The 14,739-nt window shown below is 33.7% G+C and overlaps 1 protein-coding gene across 1 annotated transcript in view; it reads right to left on the bottom strand.

The window, feature by feature from the left end:
- CFAP47 (cilia and flagella associated protein 47) overlaps positions 1 to 14,739 on the bottom strand; it is a gene marked incomplete at both ends in the record, with an annotated part of 427,079 nt that overhangs the window by 338,285 nt on the left and 74,055 nt on the right. Inside the window, one exon of the mRNA XM_081278126.1 lies at positions 14,047 to 14,141. Coding sequence (XP_081134252.1) covers positions 14,047 to 14,141 — 95 coding nt within the window. The remainder of the gene's footprint in view (positions 1 to 14,046; positions 14,142 to 14,739) is intronic.

Raw genomic sequence — 14,739 nt, 5'->3', positions numbered from 1 at the left:
AAAACATGATTAATTTTATAATTTGAAACATATGTACTGTTAAAGACATTTATTAAGGAAATAAAATTATAAGCCAAAATACAGTTTTCTCTCTCTCTCTCTCTCTCTCTCTCTCTCTCTCTCTCTCTCACACACACACACACACACACACACAAAAAAAAAAAAAAAAAAAACTGTATCCAAAATACTATAAAAAGATTCAAAGGTCAACCAAAAAAAAAATGTTCTAGCTAATGAAAACACAGGTGAAAGATTTGAAGACAATTTAGAAAAGAAGATATGCACATAATGACACATTAGCACATGAAACTATGACATTTACTGGCAAACAGATAGAACTGAGAATATCGTGCTAAGTGAAATAAGCCAGACTCAGAAATAAAGAGTCTGCCAGGCACAGTGGCACATGCCTGTAATTCCAGCGGCTCAGAAGGCTGAAGCAAGAGGATCATGAATTCAAAGCCAGCCTCAGCAAAAGCGATGTGGTAAGCAACTCAGTGAGACCCTGTGTCTAAACAAAATACAAAATAGGGCTGGGGATGTGCCTCAGTGGTTGAGTGTCCCTGAGTTCAATCCCCAGTTCCAAAAAAGATAGAAAATAAAGTGTCAAATGTTTTCTCTGATATGCAGAAGCTAGAGAGAAATAAATGGGGGGGAATGGAAGGGGGTTCCATGAAAATAGAAAGGAAATCAGTAGAGGAAGAGGACCAAGGGGAAGGGCAAAGGGACAGGAAAAGGGAAGGAAATGTAAAATGAAATTGACCAAATGATGCTATGTACATATATGAATATATCGTAGTGAATTTCACTTTATTTGTAACTATGAAGCACTGATTGAAAAAATATTAAATACAAGGAAGACCAGAATAGCAAAAGGCAGATGGTAGGGTAAAGAGGAATTACTCAGGACTGAAATGGAACAAATTATATTCCATGCATGTATGATTATATCAAAATTAAAAATGATATTATGATATAATAATATCAAAATGATTGTATCAAAATTTATATTATGTATGACTATAATACATTAATAAAAACATTTTTAAAAGATGTAACATCATTAGACATTAGGGAAATAAATGCAAATTGAAATCACAAGAAATACCATCTCCCATCTATCAAATTGATTAAACAAAAGTAACAATACTAAGTGCTGGTAAAGATGTAAACACCTAGTACATCCATTCATTGCTGACAGGAATAAAAAAAATTATAGTAACTTTGGAAAATAGTTTTCCTTTTTATTAGAAAGTCACATATGGATAGTTAACATGAGGCTCAGGTCTTCTGTGGACACAGGATATCTTTCAATATTTGCATTTCCTCTAATTTCTTTCATCAATATTTTGTAGTTATATTTCATTTCCTTGGTTAAGTCAATTCCTAAGGATTAGGTTCTTTTTTATACTACTACAAATGGTATTGTTTATTTTTTATTTTTATTTATTTCTTTATTTATCAGTACTGGGGATTGATCTCAGGGGCACTCAACAACTGAGCCACATCCCCAGCCCTATTTTGTATTTTATTTAGAGACAGTGTCTCACTGACTTGCTTAGAGCCTTGCCTTTGCTGAGGCTGGCTTTGAACTCTCTACCCTCCTGCCTCAGCCTCCTGAACTGCTGGAATTATAGGCATGTGCCACGGACCCTGGCTGGTATTGTTTCTTAATTTCATTTTCGATGGTTCCTTGATAGTGAATAAAAACACAACTAATTTTAATAAGCTTTGCATCCTGCAACTTTACTGAATTTATTTAATGGGTCTAAGAGTTTTTTTCCAGAGTCTTTAGAGTTTTTACCATTTGCTACTTCTTCTAAACAGAGTACTGCAAGTTCAAGCCAGAACAATTATTTCTTTTTTTATGTAAATTTTTAAATTTATATATGACAGAATGCATTATAATTATTATTAATATGGAGCACATTTTTTCATATCTCTAGTTGTATACATAGTATATTCACACCAATTCATGTCTTCATACATGTATTTTGGATAGTAATGATCGTCAATATTTCACCATCATTAATTACCCCCTCACCCCTCACTTCCCCTTCAACCCCTCTGCCCTATCTAGAGTTCTCTATTCTTCCCATGCTCCTGCTCCCACTATGAATCAGCCTCCTTATATCAAAGAAAACATTCAGCATTCCAGGGGTGCAATTGGTTAGCATGCAGTACTTACACAGCAACGCAATTATTTCTTAGCAAGAAAAAGAAATGAAAGGAATCTAAGTCAGAAAGGAAAAAGTAAAATTGTCTCTCTTTTCAGATGATATGATCCCATATGTAGAAAACCCTAAATACTACACACACACACACACACACACACACACACACACAATCTTGCCCTGTGTTTCCTTGCTAAGTTTCTAGAGATAAGCAGTGGAAAATGGCAAGAATGTGAATATTTTGAACGTGAAGAAGTAAGAATAATAGTCCTCTGACCTACCAAAAGCCTCCAAAATTAAGACAATGATGATGGGCTTCAGAGGTACATACATTTAGTTCTGTGCTCTACTTATAAAGTTCATGCTGACAATCAGAAAAGTTTCAAATAAAATGAAGAGTTAAATAATATAAAGGTTATATTTTGGTTGTACTCATTTGTAATGCCCTACAATGGAAAACACTTGGGTTTTCATTTTGTCTTCATTTAACTTTAGCTACTAATTCCATCTCCTGTCACAGAATCTTATGTAAACAGTCTGTTCTCATAACAGAATTATAGAAGCATAAAATACTGCAGCATGTGTTATTTTAATGGCTGTTTCATTTCTTTGACAAAACAAAGCAAGCAACTCATTCCCACAATAATCTATTTCTTCAGTAGCACCAGCAAGCAAACGTCAAAGAGAAAATTGCATAAAGATGTAGTATTTCATGTACAAATAAAACCTGCCTTGATATTTTACACACAAAGAAAAATACAATAAAATTCTTTGTTTAATCTTATTTTTCTTTATTTTTGTTTAATCTTATTCTTCCAGTAACTAGCTACATTTTATGTCTCATATATATTTTTCATCTTTTGGTCCATCTGCCTTTTTCTTAATTTGTTATTAATATAAATCAATATTTTGTATTATATATGTTTTAACATTATTTACAGTCATCCTTCAGTATCCATGGGGTATTGGTTCCAGGACATACCTCACCTCCCCTTCCCACACTGTGGATACCAAAACTTAAGTGATTTATAGAGAGAAAAGAACATTAGACTTACCACAACAAAACCACCACAGTATCCAAAGAAGAATAACTTGGAAAGTTTGCATGCTGTTCTAAGTGCTTTCCCAGATGTTGTTATTCAAAGACAGGAATACCTCAAATTGAAAAAGGATATTCTAACAAAGGACAAATTTCAGTCCTGATGAAGCCAGAATTAGACAGGCAGTCAGTAAAGATAGGTAAATCCGTAAATAAACCCTGCTTTATATGCTTGCCTCAGCATGCTTCTTTAATGTTCAAACTTCAACATATGGAGAAGAAGGACTTATTACCCATAACCAGTGGTATCACTGAGACCAGGGTTGGTAGAAAAAAACTGCTTATGAATCAAAACAGAGCAGTTATCAAATGTCCTGCCTTTATATCTTTGAGGCACTACTTTCAGAATAACAATTATAAAAGATTACACAAAGGGTTGCAAATTCTTAAAGGGCTGACAAATGTTGGTAGAAAAAAGAGAGGTAAACAATTCTACCTAATATTCCAAAACTTCAGGGCAAATATAGAACAGCAGAGTTGAGACCTTAGAACAAATGAGACACTGAAGATTAACCAGCCTATGGCACAGTGCTGCCACATAGAAGGAAAACTAAGGATAATAATATGGAATGATCTATATCACTGTTGTCCAATGTAATCTTCTGTAGTAATGAAAATGCTCTGCACTATACAAAAGTCACATGTGGATAATGAGAAGTTGAAATGAGACAATTGTGAGGAATAAACTACTTCTTAAAAGTCAGTTAATTTTAATCAAATTAAACTTTAAATATCTACATGTAACTAGTAGCTAACATATACATATACAACTGTACATACAGGATGAGTAGACATGTGAGTCACCCATAAGGAAAGGGGGAGCTTGAGTGACAGTAAAGACACCAGACAGTGACAGTAAAGACACCAGTCCAATCAATGTCAAATATAATGGCAATTGACCACCAATACTTTTTAAATTTTTATTTGCTCTTTTTAGTTATATGACAGTAGAATATATCTTGACATATCATACATACATGGAGTATAATTTCCCATACTTGTGGTTGTACATGATGTGGATTTACACTGGTCATGTTTTCACATATGAACATAGGAAAGTTACGTCCGATTCATTTTACTGTTTTCTTCATTCTAATTCCCCCTCCCTTCTCCCCATTCCTCCTGTCCAATCAGTGAACCTCCACTCCTACCTCCCCCCAACCTATTGTGAGTCAGCATCCACATATCAGAGAGAACATTTGGCCTTTGGTTTTATGGAATTGGTTTATTTCACTTAGCATGATAGTCTCCAGTTTGATCCATTTACCAGGAAATGCCAACATTTCATTTTTCTTTATAGGTGAACAATATTCCATTGTGTGTATGTACCACATTTTTTATCCATTCATCAGTTGAAGGTCACCTAGGCTGGTTCCATATCTTAGCTATTGTGAATTGAGCTGCTATAAATACTGATATGGCCACATCAGTATAGTATGTGTGTATATAGTTGTAGTTGGACACAAAACCTTTTATTTGTTTATTTACTTTTGTGTGGTGCTGAGGATGGAAGCCAGGGCCTCACACATGCTAGGCAAGTGCTCTACTGATGAGCCACAACCCCAGCCTCTCAGTGTAGTTTTAATTTGCATTTCTCTAATTGTTAGTGATGTTGAAACTTTTTTTCATATATTTGTTGACTATTTGTATATTTTCTTCTGTGAAGTGCCTGTTAAGTTACTTTACCCATTTATTGATTGGGTTATTTGGGGTTTTATTTGGTGCTAAGTTTTTTGAGTTTTTTATATATCCTGGAGATTAATGTTCTGAGGTCCAACTGTCAAAGATTTTCTCCCATTCTGTAGGCTCTCTCTGTGCATTCTTGATTGTTTCCTTTGCAGTGAAGAAGTTGTTTAGTTTGATATCATCCCATTTACTGATTCTTGATTTTACTTCTTGAATTTTAGGAGTCTTGCTGAAGAATTAGATCTCTAAGCCAACATAACAGATTTGGGACTACTTTTCTTCTAGTAAGTGCAGAGTCTTTCATCTAATGCATAGGCACTTGATCCACTTTGAGTTGATTTTTTTGCAGGGTGAGAGATAGGGTTTTAATTTTATTCTATTATATACAGATTTCCAGTTTTCCTAGCACCATTTGTTGAAGTGTCTATCTTTTCTTCAATGTATGTTTATGGCACCCTTATCTAGTATGAGATAACTTTATTTATGTGTGTTTGTCTATCTTCCATTCTGTTCCATTGGTCTATGTGTTTGTTTTGATGCCAATACCATACCATTTTTGTTACTATATCTCTGTAGTATAATTCAAAGTTTTTTGGTTTTGTAATGCCTCCTTCTTCACTTCTCTTGCTCAGGATGGCTTTACCTATTCTGGGCTTCTTATTCTTCCAAATGAATTTTTATTATATACCTTTAATTTTATTCATTTATTTTTATGTGGTGCTGAGTATCGAACACAGTGCCTCACAAGTGCCAGATGAGTGCCCTATCACTGAGCCACAACCTCAGCCCCCAAATGAATTTCATGATTACCTTTTATATTTCTGTGAAGAACATCATCAGAACCTTAATAGGAACTGCATTAAATCTGTAACACTTTTGGTGGTAGGACCATTTTGACAATATAAATTCTGTCTATGCAAGAACATGGGACAACTTTCCACATTCTAAAGTATTTTTTTTTTTAATTTCTTTCTTTAGTGTTCTATAGTTTTCATTGTAGAGGTCTTTCACCTCTTTTGTTAGATTGATTCCCAAATATTTTATTTTTTTGAGGATATTGTGAATCTCTTTCAGTTGATTCATCACTGATGCATAGGAATGTAATTATTTACTGGTGTTAATTTTATATCCTTTTACTTTGCTGAATTTATTTATGAGCTTTAGAAGCTTTTTGGTGAAGTTTTTGGGGGCTTCTAAATATAGAATCCTGTCATCCACAAATAGGGATAATTTGAGTTCTTTTCCTATTCGTATCCCTTTAACTGCTTTCTTCGTCTAGTTGCTCTAGCTAGAGTTTCTAGAACTATTTGAATAGAAGTGGGAAAAGAGGGTATCATTGTGTTGTTCTAGTTTTTTAGAGGAATGCTTTCAATTTTTTTCCCATTTAGAATGATGTTATTAGCCTTGGGTTTAGCATATATAGCTTTTATGATGTTAAGTTATGTTCCTACTATCCCTAGTTTTTGAAGTGTTTTGAGTATGAATGGAGCTCTATTTTGTCTAATGCTTTTTCTGCATCTATTGATATAATCATGTGATTCTTGTCTTTAAGTCTATTGATGTATTGAATTACCTTTACTGATTTCTATATGTTGAACCAACCTTGCATCCCTGGGATGAACCCCACTTGACCATGGTGTAGTAACTTTTTAATGTATTATATATCATTTGCCAGCATTTTATTAAAAAATTTTGCATCTATATTCATTAGAGGTATTAGTCTGATGTTTTCTTTCATTGATGTGTCTGATTTTCAGATCAGAGTGATGCTAGCTTCATAGAATGAGTTTGGAAGTCTTCCCTCCTTTTCTATTTCTTGGAATAATTTCAGGAGGACTTGTGAAAATTCTTCTTTGAAGGTCTTATAGAACTTGGCTGAGAATCCATCTGGTCCTGATGTTTTCTTTGTTGTTAGGCTTTTGATGGCTTCTTCAATTACATTGCTTGAAACTAATCTGTTTAAATATTCAATGTCCTCCTGATTCAACATGGGTAGATCACATGTCTCTAGAAACTTGTCAATGCCTTCAAAATTTTCTATTTTATTAGAGTATGAATTTTCAAAATAGCTTCTATTGTTTATATTTCAGTAGTGTCCATTGTAGTATTTCCTTTCTTAAAAAATATTTTTTAGTTTTAGGTAGACATAACATTTTTATTTTATATTTATGTGGTATTGAAAATCGAACCCAACTACTAGAACTAATAAATGAATTCAGCAAAGTGGCAGGATATAAAATCAACACGCATAAATCAAAGGCATTCCTGTATATCAGCAACAAAACTTCTGAAACGGAAATGAGGAAAAACACTCCATTCACAATATCCTCAAAGAAAATAAAATACGTGGGAATCAACCCAACAAAAGAGGTGAAAGATTTATACAATGAAAACTACAGAACCCTAAAGAGAGAAGTAGAAGAAGATCTTAGAAGATGGAAAAATATACCCTGTTCATGGATAGGCAGAACTAACATCATCAAAATGGCGATATTACCAAAAGTTCTCTATAGGTTTAATGCAATGCCAATCAAAATCCCAACGGCATTTCTTGTAGAAATAGATAAAACAATCATAAAATTCATATGGAAAAACAAAAGACCCAGAATAGCAAAAGCAATTCTACGCAGGAAGTGTGAATCAGGCGGTATAGCGATACCAGATTTCAAACTATATTACAGAGGAATAGTGACAAAAACAGCATGGTACTGGTACCAAAACAGGCGGGTGGACCAATGGTATAGAATAGAGGACACAGAGACTAATCCACAAAGTTACAACTATCTTATATTTGATAAAGGGGCTAAAAGCATGCAATGGAGGAAGGATAGCATCTTCAACAAATGGTGTTGGGAAAACTGGAAATCCATATGCAACAAAATGAAACTGAATCCCTTTCTCTTGCCATGCACAAAAGTTAACTCAAAATGGATCAAGGAGCTTGATATCAAAACAGAGACTCTGCGTCTGATAGAAGAAAAAGTTGGCTCCGATCTACATATTGTGGGGTCGGGCTCCAAATTCCTTAATAGGACACCCATAGCACAAGAGTTAATAACAAGAATCAACAAATGGGACTTATTTAAACTAAAAAGTTTTTTCTCAGCAAGAGAAACAATAAGAGAGGTAAATAGGGAGCCTACATCCTGGGAACAAATTTTTACTCCTCACACTTCAAATAGAGCCCTAATATCCAGAGTATACAAAGAACTCAAAAAATTAGACAATAAGATAACAAATAACCCAATCAACAAATGGGCCAAGGACCTGAACAGACACTTCTCAGAGGAGGATATACAATCAATCAACAAGTACATGAAAAAATGCTCACCATCTCTAGCAGTCAGAGAAATACAAATCAAAACCACCCTAAGATACCATCTCACTCCAGTAAGATTGGCAGCCACTATGAAGTCAAACAACAACAAGTGCTGGCGAGGATGTAGAGGAAAGGGTACTCTTGTACACTGCTGGTGGGACTGCAAATTGGTGAGGCCAATTTGGAAAGAAGTATGGAGATTCCTGGGAAAGCTGGGAATGGAACCACCATTTGACCCAGCTATTGCCCTTCTCGGACTATTCCCTGAAGACCTTAAAAGAGCATACTACAGGGATACTGCCACATCGATGTTCATAGCAGCACAATTCACAATAGCTAGACTGTGGAACCAACCCAGATGCCCTTCAATAGATGAATGGATAAAAAAATGTGGCATTTATACACCATGGAGTATTACGCAGCACTAAAAAATGACAAAATCATGGAATTTGCAGGGAAATGGATGGCACTAGAGCAGATTATGCTTAGTGAAGCTAGCCAATCCCTAAAAAACAAATACCAAATGTCTTCTTTGATATAATGAGAGCAACTATGAACAGAGCAGGGAGGAAGAGTAGGAAGAAAAGATTGACATTAAACAGAGACATGAGATGGGAGGGAAAGGGAGAGAAAAGGGAAATTGCATGGAAATGAAGGGAGACCCTCATTGCTATACAAAATTACATATAAGAGGTTGTGAGGGGAATGGGAAAATAAACAAGGAGAGAAATGAATTACAGTAGATGGGGTAGAGAGAGAAGATGTGAGGGAAGTGGAGGGGGGGATAGTAGAGGATAGGAAAGGTATCAGAATACAACAGTTACTAATAGGGCATTATGTAAAATTCTGGATGTGTAACCGACGTGATTCTGCAATCTGCATTTGAGGTAAAAATTGGGAGTTCATAACCCACTTGAATCTAATGTATGAAATATGATATGTCAAGAGCTTTGTAATGTTGTGAACAACCAATAAAAAAAGAAAAAGAAAATCGAACCCAGTGCCTCATGCATACTAGTTGAGAGCACTCTACCACTGAGCCACAACCCCCGCCCCATGATATTTCCTTATCTATTAAATATTTTAGTAATTTGAGTTTTCTCTTTCTCTGTTAGCTTGGCTAAGGGTTTATCAATTTTATTTATTTTTTTCAAAGAATTAATTGGGGTCTCTGAGGATCTCATGGCTGTGACATGCGTGGTGCCTAGGAATGTTTCTGTGCAAAGGTGCAGGATGCCTCACTGCTGTGGTAATGCTCTCCACTAGGAGGCTCTGTGCTAGAGTCTTATCAGCCTTGACCTTGATCTCAGCCACATAGCTCCTGGGAATAAAGGAACTTTCTTGCTAGACAACCATAATATTTCACTACCTCTGCTACTCCTGAAACTGCCCACCTAACAGTAGCTTTAAACAATGGACTTTTCTTGAGAGCTACACAAAGCTCCTAACATTGCATATTGCAACTGTAGAATGTAACTGCAGAAAAACTACATAATGTTGCTAGCCCTGTAACTTTCTGAGTACAAAGAATAATGCTTGAATAGACTTTAACCTGATGAAGAGACATATATAAAGATTGTTGCCAAAACTCTTTAGGCCTGCTTCTCCATCAGAGAGTAGCACTCCATCCAACTCCAGCTTTATCTTCAAAAACATCTGTACGTGTGTGAGTTCTTATTTTTCTTATCCCCCTCCACCCCTCGCCAGAACCCGCTAGATTGGCCATGCTGGTCACAGTATTTGTTGATTTTGGGGATTTTTTTTGTTGTTGTTTTCTTTCAATTCCATTGATTTCAGCTCTGATTTTAATTACTTCCTGTCTTCTTACTGCTTTTGATGTTGATTTGTTCTTCCTTTTCTAGGGTTTAGAGATTTAATGTTAGGCTATTTACCAACAGTACTTTTGATTGTGCTCAAATCTGGTGCAGTGTTGAAAAGGGTTACAACTAGAAATAAATTGACTCTTCTGGCTGATTTCACATTTTCCTATTATATGGTTCACCAAAAGAGCACCCATTGGCTATTTACATTTACACATATACTCACACAAAGACAAACAACTTATACCTAACTTTAAACAGAGTAAAGGGCACCTGAAATGACTGGAACTCAGAAAATCAATCTTGCCTTGCTGGCACTAATTCATAAAGTAAATTCTCATAGGATGTGCTGTCTCTGCAGTATTTTACATGTTCTTTTCATTGCTATACTAAATTACACTCCAGTACACTGAGAAAATTTCCCTTTCAATTTAGAATGATTCAAAATATTAAGCAAACTATATCACTGCACAGAAATATATACATATATATATATATATATATATTTATATATTATGAGTGTGTGTATGTATGTGTGTGTGTGTGTGTATATATATATATATATATATATATATATATATATATATATAATTGTACTATCAATTTCTAGAATCCTGGAAGAGCCACAATCTAAACACTAATAAATAGATTTCTAATATTTAATTGTTGACTGTGTTAAACAGTGAGTCAGAGTCAAAATATCATATTGCATATGCATTTACCCACAAAATCATGTGAGACATTTAAACTGAATTACGGATTTTTTAAAATTTTCTGTGATTCTTAACTAAAACATTTTTGTATACATTTCCATTATATGAAAATGTAAACTCACTATATAGACTTATTAAGAACAAAACCTTAACATACTTTTAAAAATATGGATTAAATTACTGTACAGAAGGTAAGATTCATTTCTTCCTTATTGAAAAGTGTGTTTGTGTGTGAATGCTTCTATGAACATGCAAGATGCAAGCTTTGTGCAGAATGACATATCTTAATTTTTCAGAATTTTTAAATGTCACAAGATTACTTTGTTTTAATTAATTAATTTAGGGATTTAAAATCAAAATTATAACAATATATATTTGAAAATCATCCTACAAAGATTATTTTAATTATCTTTAATTATTAAAATTATTAATTATTTTAAGCAATTCCTTCCTTCTGTGATTATACACACAGACATGCACCATCATACAGATAACACATCACATGTAATCATTTCTAACTCCTATAGTTTTGAGTTTAACATAATTAACCTACAGAGTGTAATAAAACAACCCAAAATCAATTTAACTTAAATGTAACAATATGCCTTTTAACTATAATAGGATTATATTAGGAGTAACAAAATGAAATGATAAATTCATAGGTAAGTGGAAATTAACTACACCTAAATAACCAATGAGTTCAAAATAAATTACATAGGACATTTTGATGAATAAGAATGAAAACATAATATATTAAAACTCTTGAGCTTAATGTAAAGCAGTAGTTAGAGGGAAATATAGAGCACTAAGCCTATATAAAAAAAATGAGAAGGATCTCTAGTCAATGCACTAACATTCTACCCTTAAAAATAAGAAAACATAAGAGCAAATCAAGTCCAAAGCAAATAGAAGGAAATAAATAATAAAAGATAAAAATTAATAAAACAAAAAAAAAAAACAGAAAATCAATACCAAAAGTTGGATCTTGAAAATATTAACAAAATTCATAAAACTTAATGTAGGTTGACCAAGATAAAAAGAAATGACTTATTTCATAAAATCAGGAATGAAAGAAATGACATTATTAACTATTTAGGTAAATAAAAAAGAACAACACAATGAATACCTGTATGCCAAGAAATTACTTACATAAAATATCTCAAGAAGAAATCAAAATTTTGAATAAACCTATAACAGGCTAATAGAATTGACAACATATTGAATTAATAATTTTTCAAAATCTGACAAAGAAAAGGCCAGAACAAGATGACTTCAATGATGAAATAAACTAATTTCAGGAAGAGTTAATCAAATCCCTTACATATTATGACAAAAATGAAAGATTTGAAACCACTTTCCAACTCATTAAAAAGAGTCAATATTGCCCTAATACCAAAACCAGACAAAGATACCCAAAGGGAAACAAAATAAAAACAAATATCTGGGAATGGAAGCAAGACTCCTCAACAAAACAGGAGAACACAGAATCTGATATGAGATAAATACAAGAGACAAAACAAAATATTGCCAGTGGTCATTATTATTAAAATTTAAAATTTTGTTTATTTTTCTTTCTACTCTAATGAATTCCCCATTTAAATGGGGTAATAAACTTCAATAATCAGAAAGAGAACATCATTTATGAGATTAAAATATAAGTTTATTCTAATAAAACATGCAAATGACTAAGATATATGAGAGAGAAAGTAGCTTTTGGAAGGTATTAGAAGAATATAAAATTAAAAAGATAAATATCCTCTGAAGCTCTCCATATTACTTTTGTTAATTATGCTTTTTTGTCTGAATTAGATAGACAAATGAGATTTTGCCTAATTTAACAAATATTGAAATAATTTGACAACATTTAATGTACCAAAATATCCTTCACTGAAAAAATAGAAGAAAAATCTAAATAATAATATTTCCATTTGATAATACTTCATAGCCTAAATTAGGCTGAAGGAAAACATCCTTGGGATGATTTTTTTTAAGTCGAAGATATTCTGTCCTTTCTTGGCAATCTTGCTAAACTGTACCTACCTAAATATCACTACTCAGGAATCAGGACAAATAATTACTTTACACTAAACCCATGGAAAATGAATAGTTTAGGATACATCTGAGTACACTTAATATTGGATATAAAAGAATTTTCATTTGTTTTGATGTTGGAAAAACAGCCTTTGCCACCTCTTCCACTGTGCTTGTCCCAAATTGGAATAAACAGAAGAATGGACCTTGAGGACAATATCACCCCATGTGAATCATAGGTGCGCAAACTCACAAAACTTATCCCAATTAATGTACCATACTTAAGAATGACAAAATTTAATCACCTGAACTTGTCCATAGTTCTTTACTTTTTCTTCCTGAGAGCTCAATAATAGCTATCATTGTTCCTAAAATAACATTTCAATCTGAGTAAAAATTACATTATTAAAAAAATGCAACATTAAAGATAGTGATTTTTATTACTTTGACTTACTCAATGCTATTTTCACTTTCAGGTCACAAAGCATCAATTTGTGGAATATTTGTTTAACAGTTGTACATATACATCTTACACTCTGATTGTCATACAGAAGTTTGATTCTTATTTGGAATGATGCAGCAGCATACGCTTCCATAGTATGTATAGAGAGAAACTGTCTCCTTGGCACTTTTATTTTAGAACCTCTGAAGCAAAAGCATACCAGAGCTCACTCTTGAAACTTAACCAGTGGTATCACTTCCTTCCAGGTTTTTTTTAATTTAGTTTATTTTTTGAAAATCAATAAACACCAAGGGGACAATATAAAACAAATATTATAGCAACCCCTCTTAAGTGTTTACAACATGTCTTTATTAATTTCAGGTAATGATTGTAAAACACTAAGCATACACCATTCAACCATAAGTGTAAAGCACAAGTTGGCTTGAGTATAAGTAATTTCTTTGATAAGCTTAAACTTTTCCTTTCCTGCACAACATGTTATATCTTGAATTTTCCAGAGAGCATAGCAAAAGATCATACAATCATAGAGCCCCTGCATGTGTCCTCTATTCCTTTTGAGGGACTCTGTAAGTGTACTAGATACTGCTAGTAATCATTTTACTGAATTCAAGAGTACACCTAGGCATGCTGACTAGCCAGAAAAAGACCCACTATACACAGAACTTGGATGATCTTTGATAGGTTTTTGGCTAGAATTATCTGTAATTCTACTACTCTTGAGTAGTAGAAAGCTGAACTTACTTCTTTGGGAGAAAATGCTATGCCACATTCCAAAGATGTGTTTTCTTCTATCTCCAAGGAATATATACCAGGAACTGCAGGGCTTGGGACTTCTCCTATAAGACAGGAAAAAGTACATATAAAATATAGCATCCAGATATATATTAGGTTGTTTTTTTTAATTGGTTGTTCAAAACATTACAAAGCTCATGACATATCATTTTTCATCCATTTGATTCAGGTGAGTTATGAACTCCCATTTTTACCCCAAATACAAATTGCAGAATCACATCAGTTACACATTCACAATTTTTACATAATGCCATATTAGTGACTGTTGTATTCTGCTGCCTTTCCTATCCCCTACTATCCCCCCTCCCCTCCCCTCCCATCTTCCCTCTCTACCTCATCTGCTGTTGTTCAATTCTCTCCCTTGTTCCCCACCCCTTTCCCCTCACAACCTCTTATATGTAATTTTGTGTTACATTGAGGGTCTCCTACCATTTCCGTATGCTTTCCCTTCTCTCTCCCTTTCTCTCCCCCCACTCGTCTCTGTTTAATGTTAATCTTTTCCTCATGCTCTTCCTCCCTGTTCTGTTCTTAGTTGCTCTCTTCATATCCAAGAAGACTTTTGGCATTTGTTTTTTAAGGATTGGCTAGCTTCACTTAGCATAATCTGTTCTAATGCCATCCATTTCCCTGCAAATTCTATGA

The sequence above is a fragment of the Spermophilus citellus genome, assembly GCF_964194105.1.
Source record: "Spermophilus citellus genome assembly, chromosome: X".
Taxonomy (NCBI): Eukaryota; Metazoa; Chordata; class Mammalia; order Rodentia; family Sciuridae; genus Spermophilus; species Spermophilus citellus.
The sequence above is the reverse complement of the archived record's forward strand: the minus strand, read 5'-3'. Positions and strand labels throughout refer to the sequence as shown.